The sequence below is a fragment of the Lagenorhynchus albirostris genome, chromosome 1 (assembly GCF_949774975.1).
Source record: "Lagenorhynchus albirostris chromosome 1, mLagAlb1.1, whole genome shotgun sequence".
In the NCBI taxonomy this organism is placed as follows: Eukaryota; Metazoa; Chordata; class Mammalia; order Artiodactyla; family Delphinidae; genus Lagenorhynchus; species Lagenorhynchus albirostris.
The window spans coordinates 85,808,098-85,834,977 of record NC_083095.1 but is presented as its reverse complement, the minus strand read 5'-3'; the positions used below and the strand labels follow the sequence as shown (position 1 = coordinate 85,834,977).

The window sequence follows — 26,880 nt, the reverse complement described above, 5'->3', positions numbered from 1 at the left end:
GGTTAAGAATCTGCCTGCCAATGCAAGGGACACAGGTTCGAGCCCTGGTCCAGGAAGATCCCACATGCCATGGAGCAACTAAGCCCGTGTGCCACAACTACCGAAGCCTGCGCGCCTAGAGCCCACGCTTTGCGACAAGAGAAGCCACCGTAATGAGAAGCCCGTGCACTGCAATGAAGAGTAGCCCCCGGGCTTCCCTGGTGGCGCAGTGGTTGAGAGTCCGCCTGCCAATGCAGGGGACACGGGTTCGTGCCCCTGTCTGGGAATATCCCACATGCCGCGGAGCGGCTGGGCCCGTGAGCCATGGCCGCTGAGCCTGCGCTCCGCAACGGGAAAGGCCACAACAGTGAGAGGCCCGCGTAATGCAAAAAAAAAAAAAAAAAAAAAAGAGTAGCCCCCCGCTCGCCGCAACTAGCAAAAGCCCACATGCAACAACAAAGACCCAACACAGACAAAAATAATAAATTAAACAAATACATTTATAAAAAAAAAAAAAAAGAGTAGCCCCCCCGCTCGCCGCAACTAGCAAAAGCCCACATGCAACAACAAAGACCCAACACAGACAAAAATAATAAATTAAACAAATACATTTATAAAAAAAGATTTTATGAGCACTTGTGATTACTATATATTTTTCTTATGTGAAAGAGCTATGTATTAGCTTAAATGGTTCAATGAAAGCTTGAGAATTCTGGTACCTGAAATTTCCCCTTCTTATTATTGAACACTAAATACTACTCTGACAGAATCGGAGCTTTGTCCAAGTCCAAATGCCTAACACGTTTGGTGTAAAACAACTTAAATGTTTGTAAAACTGAATTTTATAGTGTTGTAAAATCTGTGCCATTTTTTCATTCTGTCACTGCTTTTCATGAATCGTTAATCATTGCCTATTTAAATAAAAATAACTGGTTTTTCTTGTTCTCAAGCTGGCAACATTTTTGGAGGTTTCAGAAACTTGTGTGGGTTTTGAGTTTTGTTTCATTGTTATTGTACACAACTAACTAGGAGGCACGTGGGCTTATAAAAATCATAAAACTTTCAATATCTATGTATCTGGATATTAACCTAATGGTTCTAATATTATTTTCAATTTCATGAGGAAAAGATATTTTTTAATAAGAGAAACTTATTTTTAGTTTATTCACTAGCCTTTGTAATAATCTATTCCTTTTCTACTAAATATAGCAAAGCAGTGGTCTCTAAACCTGGTTGATGTCTAAAATCACCAGGGAAACTTCTAAAAAATATATATCCCTGGAACTTAACCAAGGGATTCCTAGTAGGTTGGTGGTATGGGCTTGGAATCTGTATTTCTCAAAAGCTCCTCGGATGATTCTGATCTGACCCAGGCTGAGGAACTGCTAATCTAGAGGTCTTGATGTATTTACTGTGTTTGTCTCTGTGTGTACTGTTCTCTAACCCAGAAAGTTGCTATTCACATCCTGTCTTCAAAATAGAATCAGAATATAACTCATACACTAGGAAAAGCCCTAAGGGTAAGATAGAGCTAAGCCTGGCAGAATAAGTTGTTCTTCATGAGAGGATGCTTGTGGGTGTTGGGATGAAAAAACAACTTTCCTCTACCTGTCTAGGTTCTTCTGGCTGGTCTAAGAATTAAATCCACGTGAGAGTATTTAACAGGAGAAAATCAAATTTAAGTATGTACATATGAGGGGGTTCCATAAAAATATGATGCCTAAGGACAAGATCGGCAATTGAGGCTCATATAACACCTGAGAAAAGGAGAAGGGAGTGCGTTTGGGATTTCAAAGGGGAGGAAGGATATTCACTCGGAGATGGAAAAACAAATGTTTGGTAAACAAATGTTTGCTGGGCCATGCAGAGACAATGGGACACAGAGAGGACTTCGGTCCCCACGTTCCCCCTACCATGCTTAGCTCAAATTCCTTGTAGATATCTCTGATGATAATGCACTTCCTGGACCAGGTCCTTTAACTAAATTCTTTTAGGCAGTTAAGGAGGAGGTTAAAAAGAAAGACTTCCTGAGCCTTTTGTTTCTTAAAAACAATCAGCCCCCAAGAATCCTCAAGCCAAAGAGACACATTTTGCGGTGGCAAGTTTTGTAGGGGAACTACATGGGTTAAATATTGGATGAATTCAGTTACAAAGTCACTTCCTTTTTCTTTTCTTTCTTTCTCCTACAGATGTTAACACTTGAACCACCAAGTAGCAGGAGATCTAGTTTTTATCTTCTGTGACCTCCACTGCCTGACCCTGCTCACAGTTGGTGCTCAATAAGCCGATTGGCACTTGGTTAAACACCTGGCTTTTCTTTTGCAATCACTGTAATCACTCCATTGCCAGTGGCTGAGGGGATCTTCTGGTAGAGATTGGTTGCTGGTGTGACTGGTGAAGCCTGTTTACCTCATGACGGGTTGGGAAGCCACGTGTGCAGAGTAGAACAGAGAATACCAGTAGGGCAGGAGGGTGTAGCGCTCTCTGATGGCTTCTTGGATGAGCCGGGTGTGCTCCTCCCCAAAGAGCCAGGGTTCCCGTCGCTTGGTGTTCTTGGTGGCATGGCCACGGAAGAAGGGTTGGTAGGCTCCAGCCTGGTACCACCGCACTAGCAGCTCTGCCTTTGGATTCCCGATGAAGCCGCCTACATCCGCTGATTAGTCAATTAAGAAAGGTTGAGTCAGACACCCAGACGTCTAACAGACGATGTACACAGGTAAGATAAGACCTTGAAGACGGACAGGGCAAAGGCGCTGTATGCGCACTCAAAATGACAGCATAAAACTGTGGCCTCAAATTAGGGAGCACATACTAAAAAACTCAAGGCTATTTGGGGATCTGACAGTACGCTCTTTGAATATATTTTTTTCCTGTCAAAAGGCTTTACTGTAAGATCAACATTTCTGTATGTCCTGAGCCCAGGTAACCCAGAAATTGCAAAATGTCTGCCTGATTCAATAAGTCTGTGTTTAGGGGTGGGGTGGCGGTTTGGCAATTGATTTTGTTTGAAATCAACAGCTGAAGCAAGATAAAAATTATAGAAAGAACTAAAGGGAAAGATATAATCAGAATTAGAGGTTTAGGGAGAAATTCGTGCTTATCCCTTAAGCAGGATACATATTCCTTGTATTGAATGTGGACCAATGCCATAAAAAACCACATCTATCAAAAAATGATATTAAGGTGCTCCCAGGCCCACTGAAAACAAGGAGCAGCTGGACCTGTAGCCATGCTGAGCACCTTCCATACTGGGATCTCTCACCTGCAGGGAATTGTTAGGATTAGGGAAAGGCAGCCCATCAGAGAATCTTATTTTAATTAAATTTATCTTTTCCAAGAGTGTGTGTGTGTGTGTGTGTGTGTGTGTGTATTTAACAGTTAAAATGTGTCACAAGAGTTCTGTAAGGCTGATTTCTGATTTGCTAAATTCTTTGTAGTTCTCTCCATTTTTCTCACTTTCAGGTAGAAAAGGCATGTTTTAAGAAGAGATACTCAGTTATCAAGAGTGTCTAAGGAGGGAGCAGTAAGAGAATGAGGCAAAGAAACACTCTGGCTCACTTTCTGATGACTTTCTTCATGTTCTCAGTTCAGACAGTACACACACAGCTCTGAAGCATCCCCTTCACTCTCCTCTCTAGTCTGCTCTCCTTCCCTCTCCTCATTTTCTCTTTCCCATGTTTACCCCTGTTTCCCATCCAAGTACTAACCAGGCCCGACCCTGCTTAGCTTCTGAAATCAGAGGAGATCGGGCACGTTCAGGGTGGTATGGCCATAGAGTATCCCTGTTGAAAACAGCTCACAAGAAGAGATTTGTGACCAGCTTTGATGAAAATATCCTCCCTTTATATGGCTGATTGATTTTGTTCTGCAGTGGAGGCTAACAGCATTGTAAAGCAACCACACTCCAATAAAAATTAATAATAATAATAAAAAGAAAACACCCTCCCTTTGATTTTCTCTCACGTCAAGCTTGAGGATATCACTTACCTCCACAAAAAGAGATCCCAGTCACGCTGAGGGTGAGTAACATAGGGATAGAAATTTTCAGGTAACTCCACTTTGCTGTGTTGTCACCTGTCCACACAGCCCCTTTGGTCATCAGTAAGAAGGTATTAAAAGAAAAAAAATCACAAATCAGCCCAGGTACTCAATTTCATATTTAGATTCCTTATTTGTAATAGGCAAACCAACATAAAGGAAAACATTTCTTTCTTTTTATATATTCTGGATACAAGTCCTTTGACAGATATATATGTATATTGCAAATATCTTCTCTCAGTCTGTGGCTTGACTTTCATTTTCTTAACAATATCTTTGAAAGGGCATAAGTTTTTAATTTCGATGAAGTCCAGTTTATCTTTTTTTATTTTATGGTTCATGTTTTTTGTGTTCTAGCTAAGAAAGTCCCAAAGTCACAGAGATTTTCTATGTTTTCTTCTAGAAGCTTTTTGTTTGTCATAGCTTTTATAATTTAGGTCTATATTCCATTTTGAGTTACTTTGTGTCTATGGTGTAAGAGTCAAGGTTCTTCCCCCTCCCCCACATGGATACCCCATGTGCCAGCACGATTTATTGAAAAAACTCCTTTCTCCATTGAATTGCCTTAGCAACTTTGTTGCTAATTATTTGATCGTATATGTGTGGGACCCTGGATTCTTTATCCTGTTCCATTAATCTATATGCCTATCCACCACACACCGCCCCTAACTCCACAAAATCCTCTATAAGAGGACTTAAGACGGTACAAGGGAGACATAATAGCAGCAATAACAATAGTTAACATTTACAGAGCCCTCACTGAGCCAGGTGTTACGTTGCTTTGCCTGTATTATCCCACTTAATCATTACAACAACTCTATCAGGTAAACATTGTTTAACTTTATTTTACAGTGAGGGAAATATGGCAAACAATGGATATGGTAGGATTTGAGCTCAGGCAGTCTGACTCTAAAGTCAGTGCTCTTGCGCACTGAATAGTTGATAAGAGCTTGTAAAGGTATATAACACTAAAGAGGATCATAAAAGGAAAAAAACTCTTACGTTACTAAGTCTAGATTACTCCTGAAACATTTTTGTCAATCTTTTACCAAAATACTTTTGGTAGCTATTTTTGCTTTAATATTCTGTATAAATTTTAGGCTGTCCTATGCGGAGCAAAGAAAAATATTTTCGAGGGACTTTTAAAATAGTATTCTCATAATTTCTCCTTGACTTCAGATGAGATATGTACATATCTGCATAATGATGTTGAAACCCACATGACATTCTTATCAAGAAACGAAGTTCATGTAAACGTTCAGATGTTTTCAGGTCTCATGTGGTTGTTCTGCTGAAAGCTCTCTCTGGCTATTGGTCTCAGCATAGAACTTGACACAGCAGTGTTCTCTGTAATGCCTCACTTGCTATGGTTTGGGGCAAATCGATAGCTTCACACAGAGTACTGAAGACTAGGCAGTGAGCCAATATTTAAGAGATCAAAGGTTACTTAGTATGCGTATCTTCTGTTATCTTCTTTGTAAATTGGAGTATAGTTGATTTACAATGTTGTGCTAATTTCTACTGCACAGCAAAGTGATCCAGTTATACATATATATACAGTTTTAAAAATTCTTTTCCATTGTGGTTTCTCTCAGGACATTGAATATAGTTCCCTGTGCTACACAGCAGGACCCATTGTTTATCCATTCTCTATGTAATAGTTTGCATCTGCTAACCCCAAACTCCCAGTCCATCCCTCCCCCACCCCCGTTATCTTTTTTAAACTGCTGCTTATAAGTGTTTTCATTCAAAGACTTTACTTGTTATAGTGATTAAAAGGGATACTTGTAGAGAATTTGGAAAATAGAGATAAGTAAAAAGAAGAAAATTAAAATCACTCATAATCACCACAGTATTATAATTACTTAGATTACTACCTACATATATTTATTTTTTTAACAAAATCAGGATAATATATAAACATTTAGGCTTTCTGCTTTTTTTTTCTTTTATCATGATGTCACAAAAATTTTCTCATGCAATTAATGCTACTATATTAAATAGCCTTATGATAGTGTATCATACGGATATACCATAATTTAATAACTATTCCCGTATTGTTGGATATTTGTATTTTCTTTAATTTTTATTTTAAGGACTAATGCTGAGTATCTCTGTACTTGAATCTTTGCCTGATGATTATATTTTGGCATCTTTCAGAGTGCCATTGGGGCTGGTTTTCAGGGGTGGAGTAGGAGGCCTAATATTGTCTGTGGTACAATAAAGGCTGGATTCCTCAAACTAGGACCTAAGCTTCAGGTTATTTATGCAAGGCCAGGGGACTTAAAATAGCCTTCCTGCCACAGGGTGGTTAAGTTGAACTAGATCTACATTAGCTAGTAAACCGGATCCAGTTATAGATGACGCTGACCACAAGCAAAAGCTGGGTCTATTTTAAACCACATTGCTGAGTGGAACAGGTGGTTGAAGGAATGTGTTAAAGTATATTTTCTCTGGTCTTGATAAATAAAAGAGACAGGATCAGAGATGACCATCCCAGGACCTAGAGTCTGTCACACAGAGTGAAGTAAGTCAGAAAGAGAAAAACAAATATCGTATGCTAACACATATATATGGAATCTAAAAAAAAAAAAAAAAAAAAAGGTTCTAAAGAACCTAGGGGCAGGACAGGAATAAAAATGCAGATGTAGAGAATGGACTTGAGGACACGGGGAGGGGGAAGGGTAAGCTAGGACGAAGTGAGAGAGTGGCATTCACATATATACACTACCAAATGTAAAATAGCTAGTGGGAAGCAGCCGCGTAGCACAGGGAGATCAGCTCGGTGCTTTGTGACCACCTAGGGGGTGGGATAGGGAGGGTGGGAGGGAGACGCAAGAGGGAGGAGATATGGGGATGTATGTATATGTATAGCTGATTCACTTTGTTATACAGCAGCAACTAACACAACAATGTAAAGCAATTATACTCCAATAAAGATGTTAAAAAAAAAGATGACCATCCCAGCAAACATATACTCTGAAGTCATTCTCCCAACAACTAAGTGTCCAGTTCTTTAGTGGGAAAAAAGTAACTAAACTTTATTAAAATTGGTTTACTCAGTCTCAAAGGACAAAATGCACACTTCAGAGCACATTGCTCTCTACAATCTAAGACCTGACCTACTGAAAAGGAAGGCATCAACACAGTAGCACCATCTGTCAAAAGAGACAGATTGCTAGCTTGTGTTTTTAAGTCTGATCATATGAACCAGTCCTTACCATATCTTTGTGATCCAGCAAAGAAAGAACGTGTAAGAACAAAGGGTCTCTCCTTCCCTTTAGATCGTTGGATCAGTCCTTCTGCAGTGGCCATTTGCTATAAAGTCAAAGGAGAAAAATTTCAAAGAGATGACTGGATTATGTCACTGTGCAGACATCCCCAATAAGCTATTTCACATGCAAAAAGTAAATAGTAGGTGGGAATGTGAAATGGAAAATATTAAAAATCTGCCCAATAATTTTCATGATGTAATGAAACTACTCTAAATTCCCCTATTAAAAGAGTGAAACAATTTATCTCATTAAAATAGCAATGAAATAATAGTAAATAATAGTATTTACTTGGTGCTTACTATTGTGAGGCATTTTTATAAGATTTTCTCTAGTAACCTACACAAAAACCTCTGAGACTGATTCAGAGAGGTTAAGTGACTGGCCCTGGCCTACATAAGAAAATTCTCCAGCTATAAAGTATTGATAGTTTACAGTTATAGCAAGAGGCTGTGTAGAGAAGTACACAGATAGCATCTGAAAATCGTGCTATATGTAGCCAGCAGCTCCCGCTGGAAAACAGCAATTTGTGGGAGGCCCACAGGAACACCATTACATTTTGAAGATAACAAAGAACCAAGGACATAAATTAGGGCAAGTGACTGCCAAGTTTTTTGGATGTGACTGGCAAGTGGAAAACAATTCTACTACCTTCTATTGAGAAGGCTAAGTACTTAAGGAAGGCTTTCTACATTTAGAAGTATACATATTGAAATTGTGCATCTGTGTTCTAAATCTTACTCCCCTGGTATGAATATAAGACTTGCTGTATTTAGACGTTTGTGAAGTTTAAAAAAATCTGTTTTAATTGCCTTTATTTACATATTTATACACAGCCTACTTCAATAAAAGGTTTGAGGTATTATCTAATGCCATGTACTAATGGCTCCTGTCAAGGAAGATGTTTCTATGTTATCATTAATCAACCAATATCTATAAATTAATCAAGTTCATTATAGATGGAAAAGATGCAAAGGGAGAAATAATGAGTCTTATACTGGCTACAACCTGATAAGACCCATTGTATCAACAGTTGTCAGAAAAGACACACAAAGAAATGAACTGTATAGCATGGTTGTTAAAGCAAATGACTTTCAGCCCAAAAGTCAGGGCACATGGATCCAGGTGGCTGCTTTTTAGATGTTTTACCTGATAAAAGCCATAGATGTTGTGAAGTTCTCGGTGCTCCCAGTTGCCATGATGAATGGCATTCTTCTGCATGGTTAGTTCTGGCCCTCTAAAGACAGAGGGCTCATTCATGTCATTCCATATGTGGAGGATGTCAGTAGATCCCTAGGAAGTTAATCTTGGTCATGATAAAACTCCTACGGTGACAAGGTTAATATGATAGCCGTCCCTATTCCTCTTTCTTACTCCATTTAATTTATTATTTGTTATGTTTATTATCTATGCTCTGTCCCCTGCTAGGTTAAAAGTTCCACAGGGCAGGGAATTTTGTCTGTTTTGTTCATTGATAAATCCCGAACACCTAGAACAACCTAAATGGCAGAGGGTTCTCAATAAGTACTTGTTGAGTACTTATGAATGAAAGAGTGCTGTGCTGTACTCCCATGTGGCCCACAGGTCTGCTCTGAGACCCCCGGAGAACCACTACAGGAAAGGTTGTGAATGTTCACAATTAGGCTCTACATCATCCATCATCTGCTACAACTTTTAACTATGGGCAATTATAGCTGTCCATGAAAAGATTCCCCCTTCCCTCGAACACTATGATAGGTTTGACAGCTAGGATACCCGTTTGTTAGCAAGATCTATAGTGTGTGTTCTACATAGAATTGTTAGCTTTAGAGTGGGAAGGGACTGTTGAGTCATGTAGTTAACATGGTGCTGCAATCCCTTTATAGAATCCCTGGTCTCTCAGCATTTGACTCAATAGCTACAATGACCGGGAGTCCCTCAGGCAGCTCATTCCATTATCTTCTGAAAGTCTTGCTCCTTGTAACATCCTCTCACAGGGCCTAGCTTGCCTTCTGGGATACCACAGAATACATCTGCTGCCTCCCCGACATGGTAGCCTTTCAAATGACTGGAGGAGGCTTATATGTTTTCTTTTGACTCTTTACTTTGAATTATTTCTAATCATGTATACGTCTATGAACACGGCTATATGGGTTCCAAATATTTAACCACTTTGACTGTTCTTTTTAGCACCCTCTAAGGCAGGGGTTGGCAAACTTTTTCTGGAAGGACAAGACAGTAAATATTTTCAACTTTTCAGGCCATAAGGCCTCTTTTTCAATAACCCAACCCAGCTATAGTTATGTGCAAGCAGCCTAGACAATAGGGAAACAAATGAGCAAGGCCAGATTGGCCCACGTGTTCTTTACCCCTGCTCTAAGTTATTTTCTATATCCTAATACAGGATGCTCAGAAACTAGAGTTTAGTGGTTAAGAACTGGGCTTGGGAGACAGACCTGAGTTCAAATCTTAGGTCCACCACTTACTAGATGGGTGAACTTAGCAGGTTTTTACACTTGTCCATGCCTTGATTTCCTCACCTGTGGGATTAATAATTACAATTCCAACTTCAAAGAGTTATTATGAAGATGAAATGGTATAATGCACACAAAGTGAGTAGCATAGTGCTTGGCACACAGCACATACTCAGTCTATATCAGACATCATTATTCTCATCACCACCGCTGATTGAAAACGCTTCTCTAGATGTGGCCTCTCCAGTTCTCTCTGTGATTCTTATAAGGTTTTAAGAATTATTATTGTACCTTACTTTTAATATCACGTTATACTTTGCAAGATACTTTCTCATATATCATTATCATCATCTTTAATAATATTATACAATACTATTTTATGTAAAAATTGATACAGTTTGAAAATATAATAAGTCTCTATTATTAAGTACTTTGATATATCATAGAGTCTATCATAATAGAAGTCAAAATCACAGCTTTTGTGCACTTGGTAATTCATATGGTACCACCAAGGTCTGTAATGTGGTTGGCATCCCCGTCTTTTTTTTAAGATTTATTTTATTACTTATTTATTTATTTTATTTCCTTTTGGCTGCGTCACGTCTTAGTTGCGGCACATGGAAACTTTGTTGAGGCATGCGGGATCTTTTGTTGAGGCGCGTTGGTGGCACAGCCTTCTCTCTAGTTGTGGCGTGTGGGTTTTCTCTCTCTAGTTGTGGCGCGCAGGCTCCAGGGGACGTGGCCTCTGTAGTTTGCGGCACACAGGCTCTCTTGTTGAGGCGCCCAAGCTCAGTAATTGTAGCGTGCGGGCTTAGTTGCCCCATGGCATATGGGATCTTAGTTCCCTGACCAGGGATTGAACCCACGTCCCCTGCACTGTAAGGCGGATTCTTTACCACTGGACCACCAGGGAAGTCCCTGGCATCTCTGTCTTTTCATACAAGTATTATTTATCAAGAGCTCCTCAGTGAAGCAGAGTAGCTCTATTTAATCACTTCTTTTCCTTACTTTATCCTTCCAAGTAACTAGGAAAGAGCAAAAGAATAAAAACAAACCTGATAAACAGGGAAAGCAAAAAGACTGGAATACCACTCTCTGACTTTGGGACTGGTAAAATCCAGGTAAGAGGAGAGACCTGCAGAGGCAGAGGAGTAGACAGCCTGTTAGGAATGGTGCTCCTCATGGTAATATATTTGTAAAGAAGAATATCAGATGTGAAAGCTGGGTAATGAATGGGCACCTCACATCAAATGTGAAAGATAGCTGATACAGAGGCACGGTCTGGTGAGAAACGAATGAAGAAGGCAATGCTGGACTCCAGTGACAATCACTAGCTCTCTGAAGCTCAGTGGCCAGGGGAATGCCAATGAACAAGCATCAAGATGGAGCCTGTCCCTCACTGATGGCCTCAGACAGGCCCAGTAAGGATGGCAGATAGCCTGGAGTGACCTCTCTGTTCTTAAAGAGAGGAGAGACATGTTTATAAGTGGTATAGGGAGAAGAGGAATGCGTGTGGTTTCTCTACAGTGCATGGACTTGTGATAGAGTGCTATCATATGACAGAGTGGTGATTCCCTTTTGTCCTTGAGGAGTTTTTACCAAGGCTTTAAACTAATAATTTCTGAAATGAAGACTTCAGAGTTGTCAGGGGCAGCTGAGGTCACTCATGAAAGGCTGGGAAGTCAAAACTATGGGCTAACAGGGCAAAGAAGAATCACAGGGAGAGAGATTGCAGGATTCTTCTTCTTTCTTCCTCTTTCTCCTCCTCTCATTTTCTCATTCCCTGGCTTTTAATTTTTATTTGCTTAGGGAAATAGCAAGTCACTGGGGTTTGCTTGTTAATTTTTCCTTCATTCATTGACTTATAAATGTATACAAAGAACACTGTACCAGATGTTAAATGAAAGATATAAAAGAAGATAATACTATCATCTTTAAGGAAAGGCACATAAATGTAGCATGTGACAACTACAAGAAATTAGAAAGATGGCCATGCAACCTTCATTAGTTGGGACTAAACAGTGGATAACAGGTGTATCAAATGACATCTTACCAGGCCAGCATACACCTTCAAAGTCTCCCCCTTCATGATTCCTCACAAAGAAGCCCTGTTCTTTGGCCTTAGCATACACTAAGTAGTCGGGATCAATCTTGATGTGGGGGTCACTAATGACCACAAGCTGTTAGGACATAAAGGTTTAAAGATTTCATCAGTTTTATATGAGCCATATGTTCATTTACTTGTTTTCATCATAGTTTTGGCATTCAAATTTTACTCAAAACAACTACTATTACTGAAATATTTCAGACACCAGTAAAATCCTATAAACTTTCATGGGCTTATGGGAATATAAATTGATATCAGAACCAGGCCCATCCTTTTTCACAATTATTGCTGCCCCACCAATACATGTTCTTAAGATCACATTTATTAGGCTTCTATCTCTCTGTGGTGCTGGGTGCTTTACATAAAGGATTAAGCAGGCAAGGTCCCTGCTCCCTAGAAAGCCAGAGGCTAAGATAACACAAAAGAAAACATTAAAGAAAAGAAACTAGCATATTAAAAACAAAACAAAATCCCCAAACCTAAATATGGTACAGCCATATTTAGGAAGGAGGCTTGAGAAGAGCTGTGATCACAGCACTATTCTCCAGTATCTCTCCCTGCTCTTCTAATACCATCACTTCCACCTACTCGGGGGCCTCAAAACCACTTTATTTGGCTAGAATAACCTTCTAATAATCCTTCCTCATATCTATTCAAATCTATTCTACATACTAAAGTTTAATGCTCCATTGCTCAAAAACTTACAAAATTTTTTAATTGTGGTAAAATATGCATAACATAAAATTCACCATCTTAACCAATTTTAAGCATACAGTTCAACAGTGTCAAAAAGATTCACAATGTTGTACAATGTCTAGAACTCTTTTCATCTTGTAAAACTGAAACTCTATACCTATTAAAAACAACTTCCTGGGACTTCCCTGGTGGTCCAGTGGCTAAGACTCCGTGCTCCCAGTGCAGGGGGCCCGGGTTCAATCCCCGGTCAGGGAACTAGATCCCACATACCACAACTAAGAGTTCGCATGCCACGACTAAAGATCCCGCATGCTGCAACTAAAAGATCCCACGTGCAGCAACTAAAACCTGGTGCAGCCAAGTGAATAAATAAATATTAAAAAATAATACTCAAAACCCCCCAAAAAAACAGAAAAACAACTTCCCACTCCCTCCTCCCCACCAGCCTTTGGCTACCACCATTCTTCTTTCTGCCTCTATGATTTTGCCTACTCTAAGTATTACAGATTAGTGAAATCATATAGTACTTGTCTTTTTTTTTTTTTTTTTTTTTTGCGGTACGCAGGCCTCTGTTGTGGCCTCTCCCGTTGCGGAGCACAGGCTCCGGACGCGCAGGCTCAGCGGCCATGGCTTACGGGCCCAGCCGCTCCACGGCATGTGGGACCTTCCCGGACCAGGGCACAAACCCGTGTCCCCTGCATCGGCAGGCAGACTCTCAACCACTGCGCCACCAGGGAAGCCCAGTATTTGTCTTTTTGTGACTGGATTATTTCACTTAGCATAATGCCCTTAAGGTTCATCCATGTTGCAGCATGTATCAGAAAGTCCTTCCTTTTAAAGGCTGTATAATTTTGCATTGTATATGTATACCACGTTTCCTTTATCCGTTCATCTGTCGATGGGCTCTTGGGCTGCTTCCATAATAAATGCCTGATAAATGGTAGGTGTTTATTAACTGGGAGATTAAGAATTAACAGCATTGGCTCTGACCACCTGTGAAAGGCCTGGGGCTCAATGCAATGGGTTGAAAAGGCAACTTTAATCTCGGATCCATTTATGTGATACATATGGGGTTCCTCCCTTTTCCTCTCTTGTTTTTTTCTCCTTCACGCTTTTCATTATTGCTATCACTCCCCCCCCCCGCCCCGCATTACACACTTCCCAGTGTCTTCTCCCTGTCCTCATTTTCTATTTTAGTTCTTTCCTTGGCCATATGGACAGATGGAGTCCATCAGGGAAGCATGCAGGAAAAATGGTGTAATAAAGAAACTGACTCCATTTCTGAGCGACTGTTAAGAGTTTCAAGCCCCATCACTCCCCCTTAGCCTTCCACCCACATCCGTGTGTACTGACAGAGAAAGCCCTGATGCTCCCTTCTTTGATGCCAACAGGAAGTTCAAACCACACAAGCCCCGGTGCATGCACAGGAATCCTCACTCCAGTTCAACCCTCTAACCACCTTAAAACCTTAAAACCTGATCCTGTCTCCTTTCCCAGCTCTCTCAGGCCAATTTCAAAGGAGCTTGGGAGCTAGTCTGCTCCCCCAAGAACACCTCACTATGGGACTAATTAGCCTTTTCATACCCTCCTGGTGCCAGTGTGACGTACTCAATCTTGACATCAAAATCAAATTTTGCATCATGGGGTGCATCCATCACAGCACTACAGGGTGTCCACAACGAATGGGACTGAATGCTAGGCCCCTTCATCCTTACGGGGACCTAGACCACTAAGGCAGGGATGGATGGACTGCTAAGGCAGGGATGGATGGCAGGGATGGCCACCTTCTCACCATTGCTTTTCTGTTATCACAGTTACAGTTACAATTGAAGGTACTATTTTCCTGGCCACTTTTTACCAGATGGTTCTCTTCCACTAATGTATCAAGGCAACTTTAAAAAATTTAAAAATGCTTTGTAATGAAAAGGTTCAGAGTGCTGGCTTATTTTACCTTACGTTTTTTGCTCCTGAGCAGCTCTTGCATCCTTTTGGGGTTTGGGAACCTTTTCTTGTCCCAGGTGAAGTACCTCTTGCCTTCAGTGTGCTCTATGTCCAGCCACATGACATCGTAAGGAATGTCATGTTCATCAAATCCTGCATCCACTGCCTTTACATCATGCTCATCTTCGTAGTTCCAGCGGCACTGATGGTACCCCAAGGAGAAGAGAGGGGGCATGGCTTGTGTGCCTAAAAGGGGGAGATGACAACTGAGCCAATTACCACCACAATGATAATTATACAGTTGATAAATGTTTCCTGAATGTCTACAAGGTCTAAGCACTGAGCCTGGTACTTAGAATATCAAGAAGAAAGCAGAGTCCCTACCCTCAAGTGCTGTGGGACTGCAGAGGGGCTGATAAATTTTGGCTGCAGTGAAGTATGGAGTCTTGAAAGGCTCCACAGAGGTGGTAACACTTGGTTAGAACGTTGAAGAATAAGTAAGAGTATTCTCAGGCAGGGAGAATGAATAGATCATTGAGGCACAGGAAATAGAAAAGATACGGAGGCAGAGAAGGACATGATAAGCTTAGGGAAAAATAAATATTCCAGGGTGGTTACACTGTGAAGGAGGCCAGCAGAAGATGACACTGGAGAGGGTCAGTTTGTAAAGGACCCTGTAGTTCAGGCTAAGGACTCTAAATATTCTTGTATAGGAAGTCATCAAAAGTTTGGCAAGATGTAACCTCAGCAGACTATGTTTTAGAAAAATTAGTTGGGAGCAGACTTGAAGGCAAAGAAACTGAAGGCAGGAAGAACTGTCAGAAAATTATCATCAAAACATTTACTGATAACATGGAGGACATCTGGTCAACCACTTGCATTTATCTCCTTCCCCTCTTAAAGTCCCACTAAAATCAGAATAAAGAAAAGAAAGAAAGAAAGAAAGAAAAGAATAAAACCACAAGAACAAAGAGAATGGGAGAGGAGTAATTTCAACAAAATTTGGAAGGCTGCAGGCAGGGGTGGTGTGGTAACTATTGAGCAAAACCAAGTAAGCTTTCACCAGAGTGCTTATGAGGGGGATGACGACGAGAAGGGTTCATCCCTGCTCCCAGAACACTAGCGGACAGGAGAATTCCCCCCTCCACCTCAACACGAGAGTGTAAAACTCATCCAGGTACACAGAGCTTCCAGGCAGAACCTTATTCTTAAGTATGCATGGATAGCCAAGGATCATCCAACATTTGAGTAAAGCCTCCAAAATTAGACAGAGGGACTCACATAAAGAAATAGAGTAAAAGGATCTCTGAGAAAATAGGGGCAATACAAGGAATCAAAGTAAATATCAAAATGTTATCATTAGTACCTCTGGGAGATGAAAAAAAGTTGCACCCATAAAATAAGACTAGGGTAGCATAAAACAAGTATAAGATATTAGAAACAAGGAACAATCAGAGGATAAGAAAGAGTCTGCAGAAATTAGAAATATGAGCATAAATGGAAAGGCCTGGAAGATAAAATTGAGAAAATTGCTCAGGATTGGACAAAAAAGAGAAGATTATAAAATCTGTAGAGTAGAAAGAGAAAAAGGAGGTGAAGATATTTTCAGAGGAATAATAACTTTTCCAGAACTGAAGGATACAATTCTCAAGAATGAAAGAGTCTACATCTAATATGCAATTATTTTAAAAGGTCTATATCAAGGCATTTGGTTGTAAAATTTCAGAGTTTCAGAATATTAGAAATTTCAGACTATCAGAGATAAAGAGAAGATATGTCAGAGAGAAAAGATAGATCATATACAAAGGAACAGAGTTCAGAGTGATTTTGGAACAAGAAGATAGATTATAGAGAAATGCCTTCAAATTCTGAGATAAATAATTTTCAGTCCAGTTACCAAATTATCAAACAAGGGTGAAGGTAGGAAAAGAAGATGTTTTCATATCTGCAAAGATGCAAAAAGTAGACCTCTAATGCACTTTCGTAGGAAACTACCAGAAGATGCTTCGAACAATGAATAAAAACCAGGTTAAGGGCTTCCCTGGTGGTGCAGTGGTTGAGAGTCCGCCTGCCGATGCAGGGGACACGGGTTCGTGCCCCGGTCCAGGAGGATCCCAAATGCCGCGGAGCGGCTGGGCCCGTGAGCCATGGCCTCTGGGCCTGCGCGTCCAGAGCCTGTGCTCTGCAATGGGAGAGGCCACAGCAGTGAGAGGCCCACGTACCGCAAAAACAAACAAACAAACAAAAACACCAAGTTAATAAACCACGAAAAAGAAAAACATGGGCCCCAAGAAGGGAGAGATCTACCACCAGAAAACAGAAAACAGTAAGTCCTAGGGTGACAGCTGTGCGGGGAGCCTAGAGAAAAACAGTCCAGATAGAGATCTGGGGGTAAGTCTCCAGGGGAAAAAGTGGAATGGATAAAGCATCTGACACCCCTGAGCATTGGAAAAATGTAAACACTGAATGTTGATTAACCAAAAATTATGATATAACAATGTTGGGAGGAAGAGGTAAGAGGATATTATTGAACTAAATCCTCATTAGGAGTTAACAGATAATCTATAAATTTATAAATCAGATTTCTTTGACCATGGTGGCAGATCCACTGTTTTTGAAGCACTTTCCTGTAAACCAGACTATTCTCTCTAATAACAATGTTGAAAGGGGCTGTAGGGGGGCTTTGATGGTACTTATTCCTATATGGGTGTCTTCCCATATCCACAAACTCTCTGTTGTTCCTCTCATCAAAATTGGAATCAAATTCTTCCCTTGCAAATGGGCTAGACTCAGGAAATTTTAACAATGGAATGCAGCAGAAACGATGCTACATTACTTTGATTTTTAACTGTTTTATTGATATGTAACTCATATATCATACGATTTACCCATGTAAGGCATACAATTCAATGTGGGTTTTTTGTGGGGAGTGGAGCATATTACATGACCAATTTAAAAAAATTGTGGTAAAATATATGTAACATAAAATTTGCCATTTTAACCATTTTTAAGTGTACAATTCAGTGGCATTAGTTACATTCACAGTGTAGTACCGGCATCACCACTAGCTGTTTACAAAATTTTTATATCACTCCAAACAGGAATTCTATAACCACAAAGCAATAACTTTCTGTTACTCATCCCAACCTTCAGCCCCTACTAACTGCTAATCTTAACTTTTTGTCTCCATGAATTTACCTACTATAGGTACTTCATACAAGTGGAATCATGTTATATTTGTTCTTTTGTGTCTAGCTTATTTCATTTTGCATAATGCTTTCAAGGTTCATCCATGTTGTAACATGTATCAGAACTTCATTCTTTGTTATGGCTGAATAGTATTCCATTTTCTGTATATACCACATTCTGTTTTTCTTTTTTTTTTTTTTTTGCGGTACGTGGGCCTCTCACTGTTGTGGCCTCTCCCGCTGCGGAGCACAGGCTCTGGACGCGCAGGCCCAGTGGCCATGGCTCACGGGCCCAGCCGCTCTGCGGCATGAGGGATCCTCCTGGACCGGGGCACGAACCCGCATTCCCTGCCTCAGCAGGCAGACCCCCAACCACTGTGCCACCAGGGAAGCCCTATCCATTCATTTTTGATGAGCACTTGGCTTGTTTCTACCTTTCAGCTATGGTGAATAATGCTGTAGCGATCATTGGCATACAAATATCTGTTCAAGTCCTTGTTAAGTTCCTTTGAGTATGTATCTGGGAGTGGAATTGTTGGGTATATTAGTTAGGGTTCTGCAGAGAAACAGAATCAATAGGATGTGTGTATATGTGTGTATGTATTTGTACATATACAGAGAAAGAAAATGATTGATTGATTTTAAGGAACTGGTTCATGTGATTGTGGGGACTGGCAACTCTGAATTCTGCAGGCAGGCCTGGAGACCCAGGGAAGAGTTGAAGTTGTAGCTTGAGTATGAAGACAGTCTGGAGACAGATTCCTGTTTCTTTAGAGCATACCTCAGTCCTTTTCTCTAAGGTTTTCAGCTGATTGTATGAAGCCCACTCATGTTACGGAGACTAACCTGCTTTACTCATAGTCTACTGATTTAACTGTTAATCTCATCTAAAAAATAACTTCACAGTGGTATCTAGACTAATGTTTAACCAAATATCTGGGCACCATGACTTAGGCAAGTTGACACAAAATCAATCATCATGCTGGGTCATATGGTAGTTCTATGTTTAGCGTTTTGAGGAACTGCCAAACTGTTTCCACACCAGCTGAACCATTTCACGTTCCCACCAGTAATGTATGAGTTTCCAACTTCTCTACATCCTCACCAACACTTATTATTTCCCCTTTTTTTTTGATTTAGTCATCCTAGTGGGTAGGAAGCAGTATCTCACTGTGGTTTTAATTTACATTTTCCTAATACCTAGTGCTGTTGAGCATCTTTTCATGTTCTTGTTAATCCATTTGTACATCTTTGGAGAAATGTCTATTTAAGCCCTTTTCTCATCTTAGAGTTAGATTGTTCCTTTTTATTGTCGAGTTATAAGAGTTCTTTATGTATTCTGGATACTAGACCCTTATCTTATGTATGACTTGCAAATACTTTCTCCCATTCTATAGGTTGCCTTTTCACTTTTGTGATAATGTCCTTTGATGCACAAAAGTTCTTAGGGTTTTTTTTTTTTTTTTTTTGCGGTACTCAGGCCTCTCACTGTTGTGGCCTCTCCCGTTGCGGAGCACAGGCTCTGGATGCGCAGGCTCAGCGGCCATGGCTCACGGGCCCAGCCACTCCGCGGCTTGTGGGATCTTCCCGGACTGGGGCACAAACCCGCATCCCCTGCATTGGCAGGCGGACTCTCAACCACTGCGCCACCAGGGAAGCCCAGTTTTTAGTTTTAAATAAGTCCAACTTGTCTAATTTTTTTTTCTGTTGCTCGTGATTTTGGTGTCATAGCTAAGAATCTGTTGCCAATCCAAGGTCATGAAGATTTATCCCTGTTTTCTTCTAAGAGTTTTATGACTTTAGCTCTTATATATATGTCATTGATCAATTTTGAGTTAATTTTTTGTATATGGTGTGAGATAGGGGTCCAACTTCATTCTTTTGCACATGGATATCCAGTTGTCCCAGTGCCATGTGGTTAAGAGACAATTCTTTCTCCATTGAATGGTCTTGAACATTTATTGAAAATCAATTGGCCAGAGATGTATGGGTTTATTTCTAGACTCTCAATTCTATTCCATTGGCTTATATGTCTATCCTTATGCCAGTACCACACTGTTTGGATTACTTTAACTTTGTAGTAAGTTTTGAAATCGGGGAGTATGAGTCCTCCAACATTTTTTTTTCAGGACTTTTGGGCCATTCAGGGCCCTTTGAAATTCAGTATGATTTTAAAGATCAGCTTTTCCATTTCTTAAAAAAAGGCCATTGGAATTTTGGCAGGGATTGTAGTAAATCTGTAGATTGCGTCCAATAGTATTGCTTGCTTAACAATACTAAATCTTTCAATACACAAACATGGGATTTCTTCCCATTTATCTAGGCCTTCTTTAATTCAGGAATTTTTTGTAGTTTTCAGCATACGAGTCTTTCACCTCCTTGGTTAAATTTATTCCTGGGTATTTTATTCTTTTGGATGTTATTGTAAGTGGAGTTGTTTTCTCAATTTCTTTTTTAGATTGTTCATTGCTGGTGTATAGAAACACAGCTCATTTTGTGTGTTGACCATGTACCCTGCAACTTTGGTTAATTGTGTGTGTGTGTGTGTGTGTGTGTGTATTCTTTGGGATTTTCTATCATATAGTATCACATCATCTACGAATAGAGATAATTTTACATCTCCCTTTCCAATTTGGATGCCTTTTATTTCTTTTTCTTGACTAATTTCTCTGGCTGGAACTTTAACTACAATGTTCAATAGCAGTGGTGAAAGAGGGAAGCCTCATCTTGTTTCTGATCTTAGGGAAAACCTTGCAGTCTTTCACCATTGAGTATGATGTTAGCTGTGAATTTTTCATAAATGCCTTTTATCATGTGGATGAAGTTTCCTTTCATTCCTAGTCTTCTGAATGTTTTTATCATGAAATAGTGTTGGATTTTGTCAAATGCTTTTTCTGCAATCAATTGAGATGATCTCATATCTCTTATTTTATTTTATTTTTTTGCGGTACGCGGGCCTCTCACTGTTGTGGCCTCTCCTGGCGGCATGTGGGATCTTCCCAGACCGGGACACGAACCCGTGTCCCCTGCATTGGCAGGCAGATTCTCAACCACCGCGCCACCAGGGAAGCCCCAATCTCATATCTTTTAAAGATAAAATGCTTTTATAGTGCTAAAGCCACTATATTTTAATGGAGAAGAGAACATAGAAAAGTTCAGGTTGGGATACTGGTCATCTGAGATAAAGGAAGAGAAAGCCCAGGGGTTAAAAGGCTCTAAGGAAGGCAGATGGTGAGTAGTAGGGATTAGAGAATGGAGAGTTCCAGCCCTAGTGGAATGTTTAACCAAGCTGAATGGGATGAGAGTGGGAGGAGAAATGCTTGCTTCTTTAAAAGCTTGGGTAAGTTGTTTATAAATACTATATGGTGTACAACAAATATTAATTTACAGTGATTCTACATGGGATAGAGGAAATATAATGGAACAAGAAACTGGCACTTCCACATGCAAGTACCTGTAAGGTATGAGTACTGCTTGAAGACGTCAGAAGGTGTAGGTCCTGTCAGCAAAAAAACATCAATGATTCCACTCTCTGACATCCAGTGCACATCAGTTTGAGATCTGACCTTTTGTTTAACAGCAACTGGGCCCGTCTGGGTCAATGCATCCTGGAAAAGGAATGAAATGAAGGTCTGAAAAATTTCCCTCTAACCCACAACACCCATCCATATGTGTGTAATAGTCTGATCCTTTAGTACATACCAATAACCTTCACTGATTATACTGCGAGGACTCTGGAGGCAGAGGACTGCCATTAAAAGCCCAGAGCTACAATTACACTTCAGTGGTTTTGTTTCTTCTGTGAGTATGACATGCAGCCATGATCCATTGCTCACCTTTACAGCAGGCTCTGTATCTCCACTAGTGTTGATCTCCACTAGTGTTTCTGAGGCATTTAGCCAAAAAATGCCTAGAGTCCTGCCCAGTTTGTGGGCCAGGAGATAAGGCACTGAACCATAAATGCCCATTTTGTCATGTATTTTATATCCATAGACATCTAGGTTATAAAGACGGTAAGCATCTCCATCACTGAAACACACAAGGAAGGATTACCAATTACCACTGCATATATATTCTTAATGAATATTATAGCTCCATTCTCCCCTGCATTCTCCCCTTGGGTACAATACATCTTTCAAAGCTCAACTCCTAACACTTCCCTAAAGGTTTCCTGACCCAATGTGGGTGAATATGATCCTCCTCCTTTGATTCCTTTGGCATCCCCTCAGGCTACTATTGGCGTGTATGATCTCATATCTTAGATAGCTTTTCTAAATATCTCTTGTGAGGTGAGGACCATTTCCTGTGAATCCTGCATAATAGCAAGCACACAATAAATTGACAAATTTTGTATTTCTCTGTCGTGAAAGCAAAATGATAGTATCCTAACATGTTTCCACAGTGCTGAGTAGGGAAAGATTAGGAACTGAATTGAGGTGGGGAACACGGAGCTCAGGTTGGTGTGAGAGCAACACAGTTTCTGATTCACTTGTCACTATGTCTCCCTATTATCTAAACAGCATCTGAACCTGGCAACTTTGACCAGACTCTGTTTCTCTTTGGTTCCGCTTCCTCTTAGAGTGATACCCCTGGCATTTGTTTGTCAATAGTGTTAGTTTGAAATAATCTCCCCGAGGGAATCAAAGGTGATATGAGATGCCACACTCTTCCATCCTCTGGCTCACTGTCCTTTTTTGGTAAAAGCCTTTTTCTAGGTCAGTGATCTTCACAGTGTATTTCCCAAGGTTCCATAGAAAGGCCTTGGGAGGTGAAAGCAAAACCTGGGGAGGTGATATTATGAAGCTCTCCCTGCTACTTCAACCACAGCAGCTCCATATTTTTACTTCCTCTATATTTTTAGGTTCAGCAATACAGTTTTTATAATTGTCTTCTTTTTGCCAAAATATAAAAATTGAAAACCACTGCTCTGGGCGATCATTAAAGGGAAATTCTTAAAGATCTACAAGCAATATCAAGAGGGGAAAGGCCAGATACATATTAGCACTGGCTCAGACATCTCACATATTTTCCTTTCAAACTTTTCCAGTCCAGAAACCAGAGCCTCCTGTAAGAATTCTTGTTTTCACTTTACCTGGTATTTTTAAGTTGGTGTGATTCTGCATGTTGCGGGATCCCATAGACATGCTCAAACCCATGCAAGGAGAAATCCAAACCAATGGAGGCAGGACCTGCAGGGACCAGGATAGTGACTGAGTTTTGCTTCTCAGTGGGACATTCGATTAAGGAGATTCAGCAACTATAAGAGCAGCAAGATGACTAGACTAGGGATCAAGAGACCTGAGCTTGCCCTGATCAATCAGTAAATCATGTATGCTGACTCTCTGTATGGTTATATTTAGGTGTTGTGGGGATACAAAAATGCACATGGCAAAGTTCTGGGCACTTATTAGTTATGTTTCCTTAGCTGTGTGCTAAAGTTCTCTGTGTCCTCATTTATAGTAAATCTCCTTTCTATCTGTAAAATAGGATTACAAAGTTTTAGATTTTTTCCCTAATCTAAATTTTCCAGAAATGTATTGCATACTTGTTTGCTTTAGGAAGCAGATGATAGCGAGCACTTTTAATACTTACTAGATGAAAGGCTGGGTGTCTTCTGCCTGACGGTTCATTCTTACTGCATACAGAAACTATAAGGTCAAGGGCACCAGGAGGACCTTTCCTGGCTCCTCAAAATACCCCCTTTCCTGTGATTGTAGATATATAAATTTCCTTTAGCCAAAGACAAGTCCTTTATCTAACAATTATTTTAGAGATATGGGGAAAATGAAAGTAACTAGGAGAGATAACATTGACTTAAATTCCCTCTCAGGTAAAAGTATTTGCCATCAAATGGTCCTTATTTGGAGGAGTTTATGGAAAGGGGGTGCTTTAGGTAAGGTAAAAAGGATTATAATGTTACAGAAAGGGAAGCTTTAGGGCCCCTCTACTTATAATTTTTGGGCACATGTCAGTCCTGATCATTATATGAGGCTATAGAAATAGATGCTAGAACAGAGATTCTCAAGGAGTTAGGGAAGGTCTGTTATTCCCCAGGGTAGGGAGAAATAAGGAGAAAAGTGAGTATTTTTTCCAACTAAATAAGCCCCAAGTATTTGAACCGTGTCTCCTAAAGGGACTAATTCCTTCCCAGCCACCTACACCCTCCCCCCCCATCACTAAGCCTAGTGAGAAATGTCACATGATGCTCACATGAATGATGGGGAGGCCTGGAAAAGGCTGAGAACCACTGCATTGAAATGTTGGAGGCAATGAGCTCTAGAACTTGGTTTCTCATCACTTGACTCTCATAAAAATAGAATGTAGAATTTGCAGCTGTCTGATTCACTGCATAGTGCAAGCAGTATGCGGACCTCCATGAGACCAGAAACTCCATGAGGCCTATACTTCTACACTCCCCACAAGTCATACACTCACTATTTCTCTATTGCAATGCATTACTGAAGAATAGGGGACCCAAACATGAGATTTCTGTTCACCTTACAGAAGTCATGTGTTTAGGTGCCAAAGCTCAAGGGACTTTTAGATAGAGACTTTTGGCCATTTTGGAAAGGTCTGTTTTAACACTACACCAGTTTTAATTGTACCATTATCTTTGACATCCACAAAATTTCTGAATTTCTCCTCCCACAGGCCCAGTTCCTCTTGATTTTCCTGTTGGCACAAAAAAAGGGAGCAAACTGAGGTTATATATTGCAACAAATGTTGTCACCACAATAGCACATTTATTTGATTAAAATATTAGACTGAGGAAGTGATTTCATCTTTTAAAAGGCCAATTTGTGATATCAGTATATTAATCAAATTAGATCTATGTTCTATATAAACGCCATTAATCATCCTTATGATCTATAGCAGACATGAATATATTTTTTATTGTGGTAAAATGTACGTAACTTAAAATTTACCATTTTAACCATTTTTAAGTGGCATTAAGTACATTCACATGTTGTACAACCATCATCACCATCCATTTCCAGAATTTTTACATGCTTCCAAACTGAACCTCTGCACCCATTTAACAATAATTCCCCATTCTCCCCTCCCCCCAGCTCTTGACAACTACTTTTCTATTTCCTGTCTTTATGAATTTGACTACTCTAGATATCTAAGTAGAATCATAAAGTATTTGTCCTTTTGAGACTGGCTTACTTCACTTAGTATAATGTCTTCAAGATTCATCCATTTTGTAGCATGTATCAGAATTTCCTTCCTTTTTAAGGCTGAATAATATTCCATTGCATGTATATACTCCATTTTGTGTGTGCATTCATCTGTCAATGACTCTTGGATTACCGGATTGCTTCTACCTTTTGGCTACTGTGAATATCATTCTGCTATGAACATAGGCTGCAAATATTGGTTTGAGTCTCACTTTCAGTTTTGGATATATATCCATAAATGGAATTACTGGATCATATCGTAATTCTTTTTTTTCTTTAATTTTTAATTATTTATTTATTTATTTTTATTTTTGGCTGCGTTGGGTCTTTGTTGCTGGGCATGGGTTTTCTCTGGTTGTGGCAAGCAGGGGCTACGCTTTGTTGCGGTGCACGGTCTTCTCATTGCAGTGGCTTCTCTTGTTGCGGAGCATGGGCTCTAGGCACACGCAGGCTTCAGCAGTTGCACCAGGCGAGCTCAGTAGTTGTGGCTCGCGGGCTCAGTAGTCATGGCACGCGAGCTCTAGAATGCAGGCTCAGTAGTTGTGGCGCACGGGCTTAGTTGCTCCAGGGCATGTGGGATCTTCCTGGACCAGGGCTCGAACCCGTGTCCCCTGCATTGGCAGGCGGATTCTTAACCACGGCACCACCAGGTGAGCCCCTCATATTGTAATTCTATGTTTAATTGTTTAGGAACTGCCACACTGTTTGATGTGAATATCTTTAAAAGAGCCAAAATGATGTGAAAGCACTTTGCAAAATGCAGTCTTTTACATATGTAAGGCAAAACATTTAGAATCAAATAACTTGGGTCTCTTCTGAGAGACCCTAAGCAAAGATTTTGGCTGAGATGGGCACCTTCCCCCCTGCTTCAATTAGCCAAACTACTGGCTGTGTTCTTGTGCTGGATGGAGAAGTCAACTGGGATGGCCACTGCTCAGGTTCACTATCTTTTGACCTAGAGCCATGAACTTTCAAGCTTTACAAAAGTCACCTTTTCTCTGGTAAAATGAAAAAAGTTTTAAAAGAATTGTGTGTGTATGTGAAAAGCACATTTCTTTTTAAAAAGTGAGGGACTTCCCTGGTGGTCCAGTGGGTAAGACTCCGCACTCCCAATGCAGAGGGCCTGGGTTCGAACCCTCATCAGGGAACTAGATCCCGCATGCATGCCACAATTAAGAGTCCGCATGCCACAACTAAAAGATCTCTCATGCTGCAACTAAAAGATCCCGCATGCTGCAACGAAGATCCTGAGTGCCACAACTAAGACCCAGCACAGCCAAAATAAATAAATAGATAGATAAATAAATAAATAATAATAAAGTGAGCCCTTTCCCTATTTCTAGGCTGTTTCTTCATAATTAAATCTTCTGTAAAGTGAGTCTGTTTTTTTTAAAACGACACCTGAATTCTTTTTTTTTTTTTTTTTTTTTTTTTTTTGCGGCACATGGGCCTCTCACTGTTGTGGCCTCTCCTGTTGCGGAGCACAGACTCCGGACGTGCAAGCTTAGCGGCCATGGCTCACGGGCCCAGCCGCTCCGCAGCATGTGGGATCTTCCCAGACCGGGGCACGAACCCGTGTCCCCTGCCTCGGCAGGCGGACTCTCAACCACTGCGCCACCAGGGAAGCCCGACACCTGAATTCTTAATGTGGGATTATTATCCTGAGGTCTAGATAGGCTTTAAAGTTTGTGAACTCCCTGAAACAGTAGGAAAAAAATTTTTTTTCTACAGAGGTGGTTCACAGCTTTCATCAGAGTCCTGCAAAGGGGTGTTTGACTCAAAACCACTATCTAAGCTATCTGATTAGAGGTCTCCCAAAAGCTAATATAACATATTGTCACAAAGCTGTGTAAGGCACAAATGTGTTAGTTTTTATCTTCCCTATTTGAAAATGGAAAAATTATTCTCTCTCATATTCATCAGTATGGGCCAGTTCTCAAGAGGGAGAAGCATTTGTCTTATTGCACTGGAAATATTTTTCACCATTCTTCGTGGCCATAGCTACTGTCAGGGTTCCTTTAAAGA

General features: G+C 40.4%; 1 protein-coding gene across 2 annotated transcripts in view; it reads right to left on the bottom strand.

The window, feature by feature from the left end:
- GANC (glucosidase alpha, neutral C) overlaps positions 1-26,880 on the bottom strand; it is a 76,842-nt gene that overhangs the window by 21,102 nt on the left and 28,860 nt on the right. For both annotated transcript variants that reach the window (XM_060148128.1, XM_060148117.1), the window contains exons 7-17: positions 24,280-24,346; positions 22,767-22,863; positions 21,511-21,703; positions 21,129-21,282; positions 14,497-14,732; positions 11,796-11,922; positions 10,798-10,877; positions 8,439-8,582; positions 7,236-7,335; positions 3,967-4,065; positions 2,389-2,632 (exon numbers count right to left, since the gene is read on the bottom strand). In XM_060148128.1, coding sequence (XP_060004111.1) covers positions 2,389-2,632; positions 3,967-4,065; positions 7,236-7,335; positions 8,439-8,582; positions 10,798-10,877; positions 11,796-11,922; positions 14,497-14,732; positions 21,129-21,282; positions 21,511-21,703; positions 22,767-22,863; positions 24,280-24,346 — 1,541 coding nt within the window. The remainder of the gene's footprint in view (positions 1-2,388; positions 2,633-3,966; positions 4,066-7,235; positions 7,336-8,438; positions 8,583-10,797; positions 10,878-11,795; positions 11,923-14,496; positions 14,733-21,128; positions 21,283-21,510; positions 21,704-22,766; positions 22,864-24,279; positions 24,347-26,880) is intronic.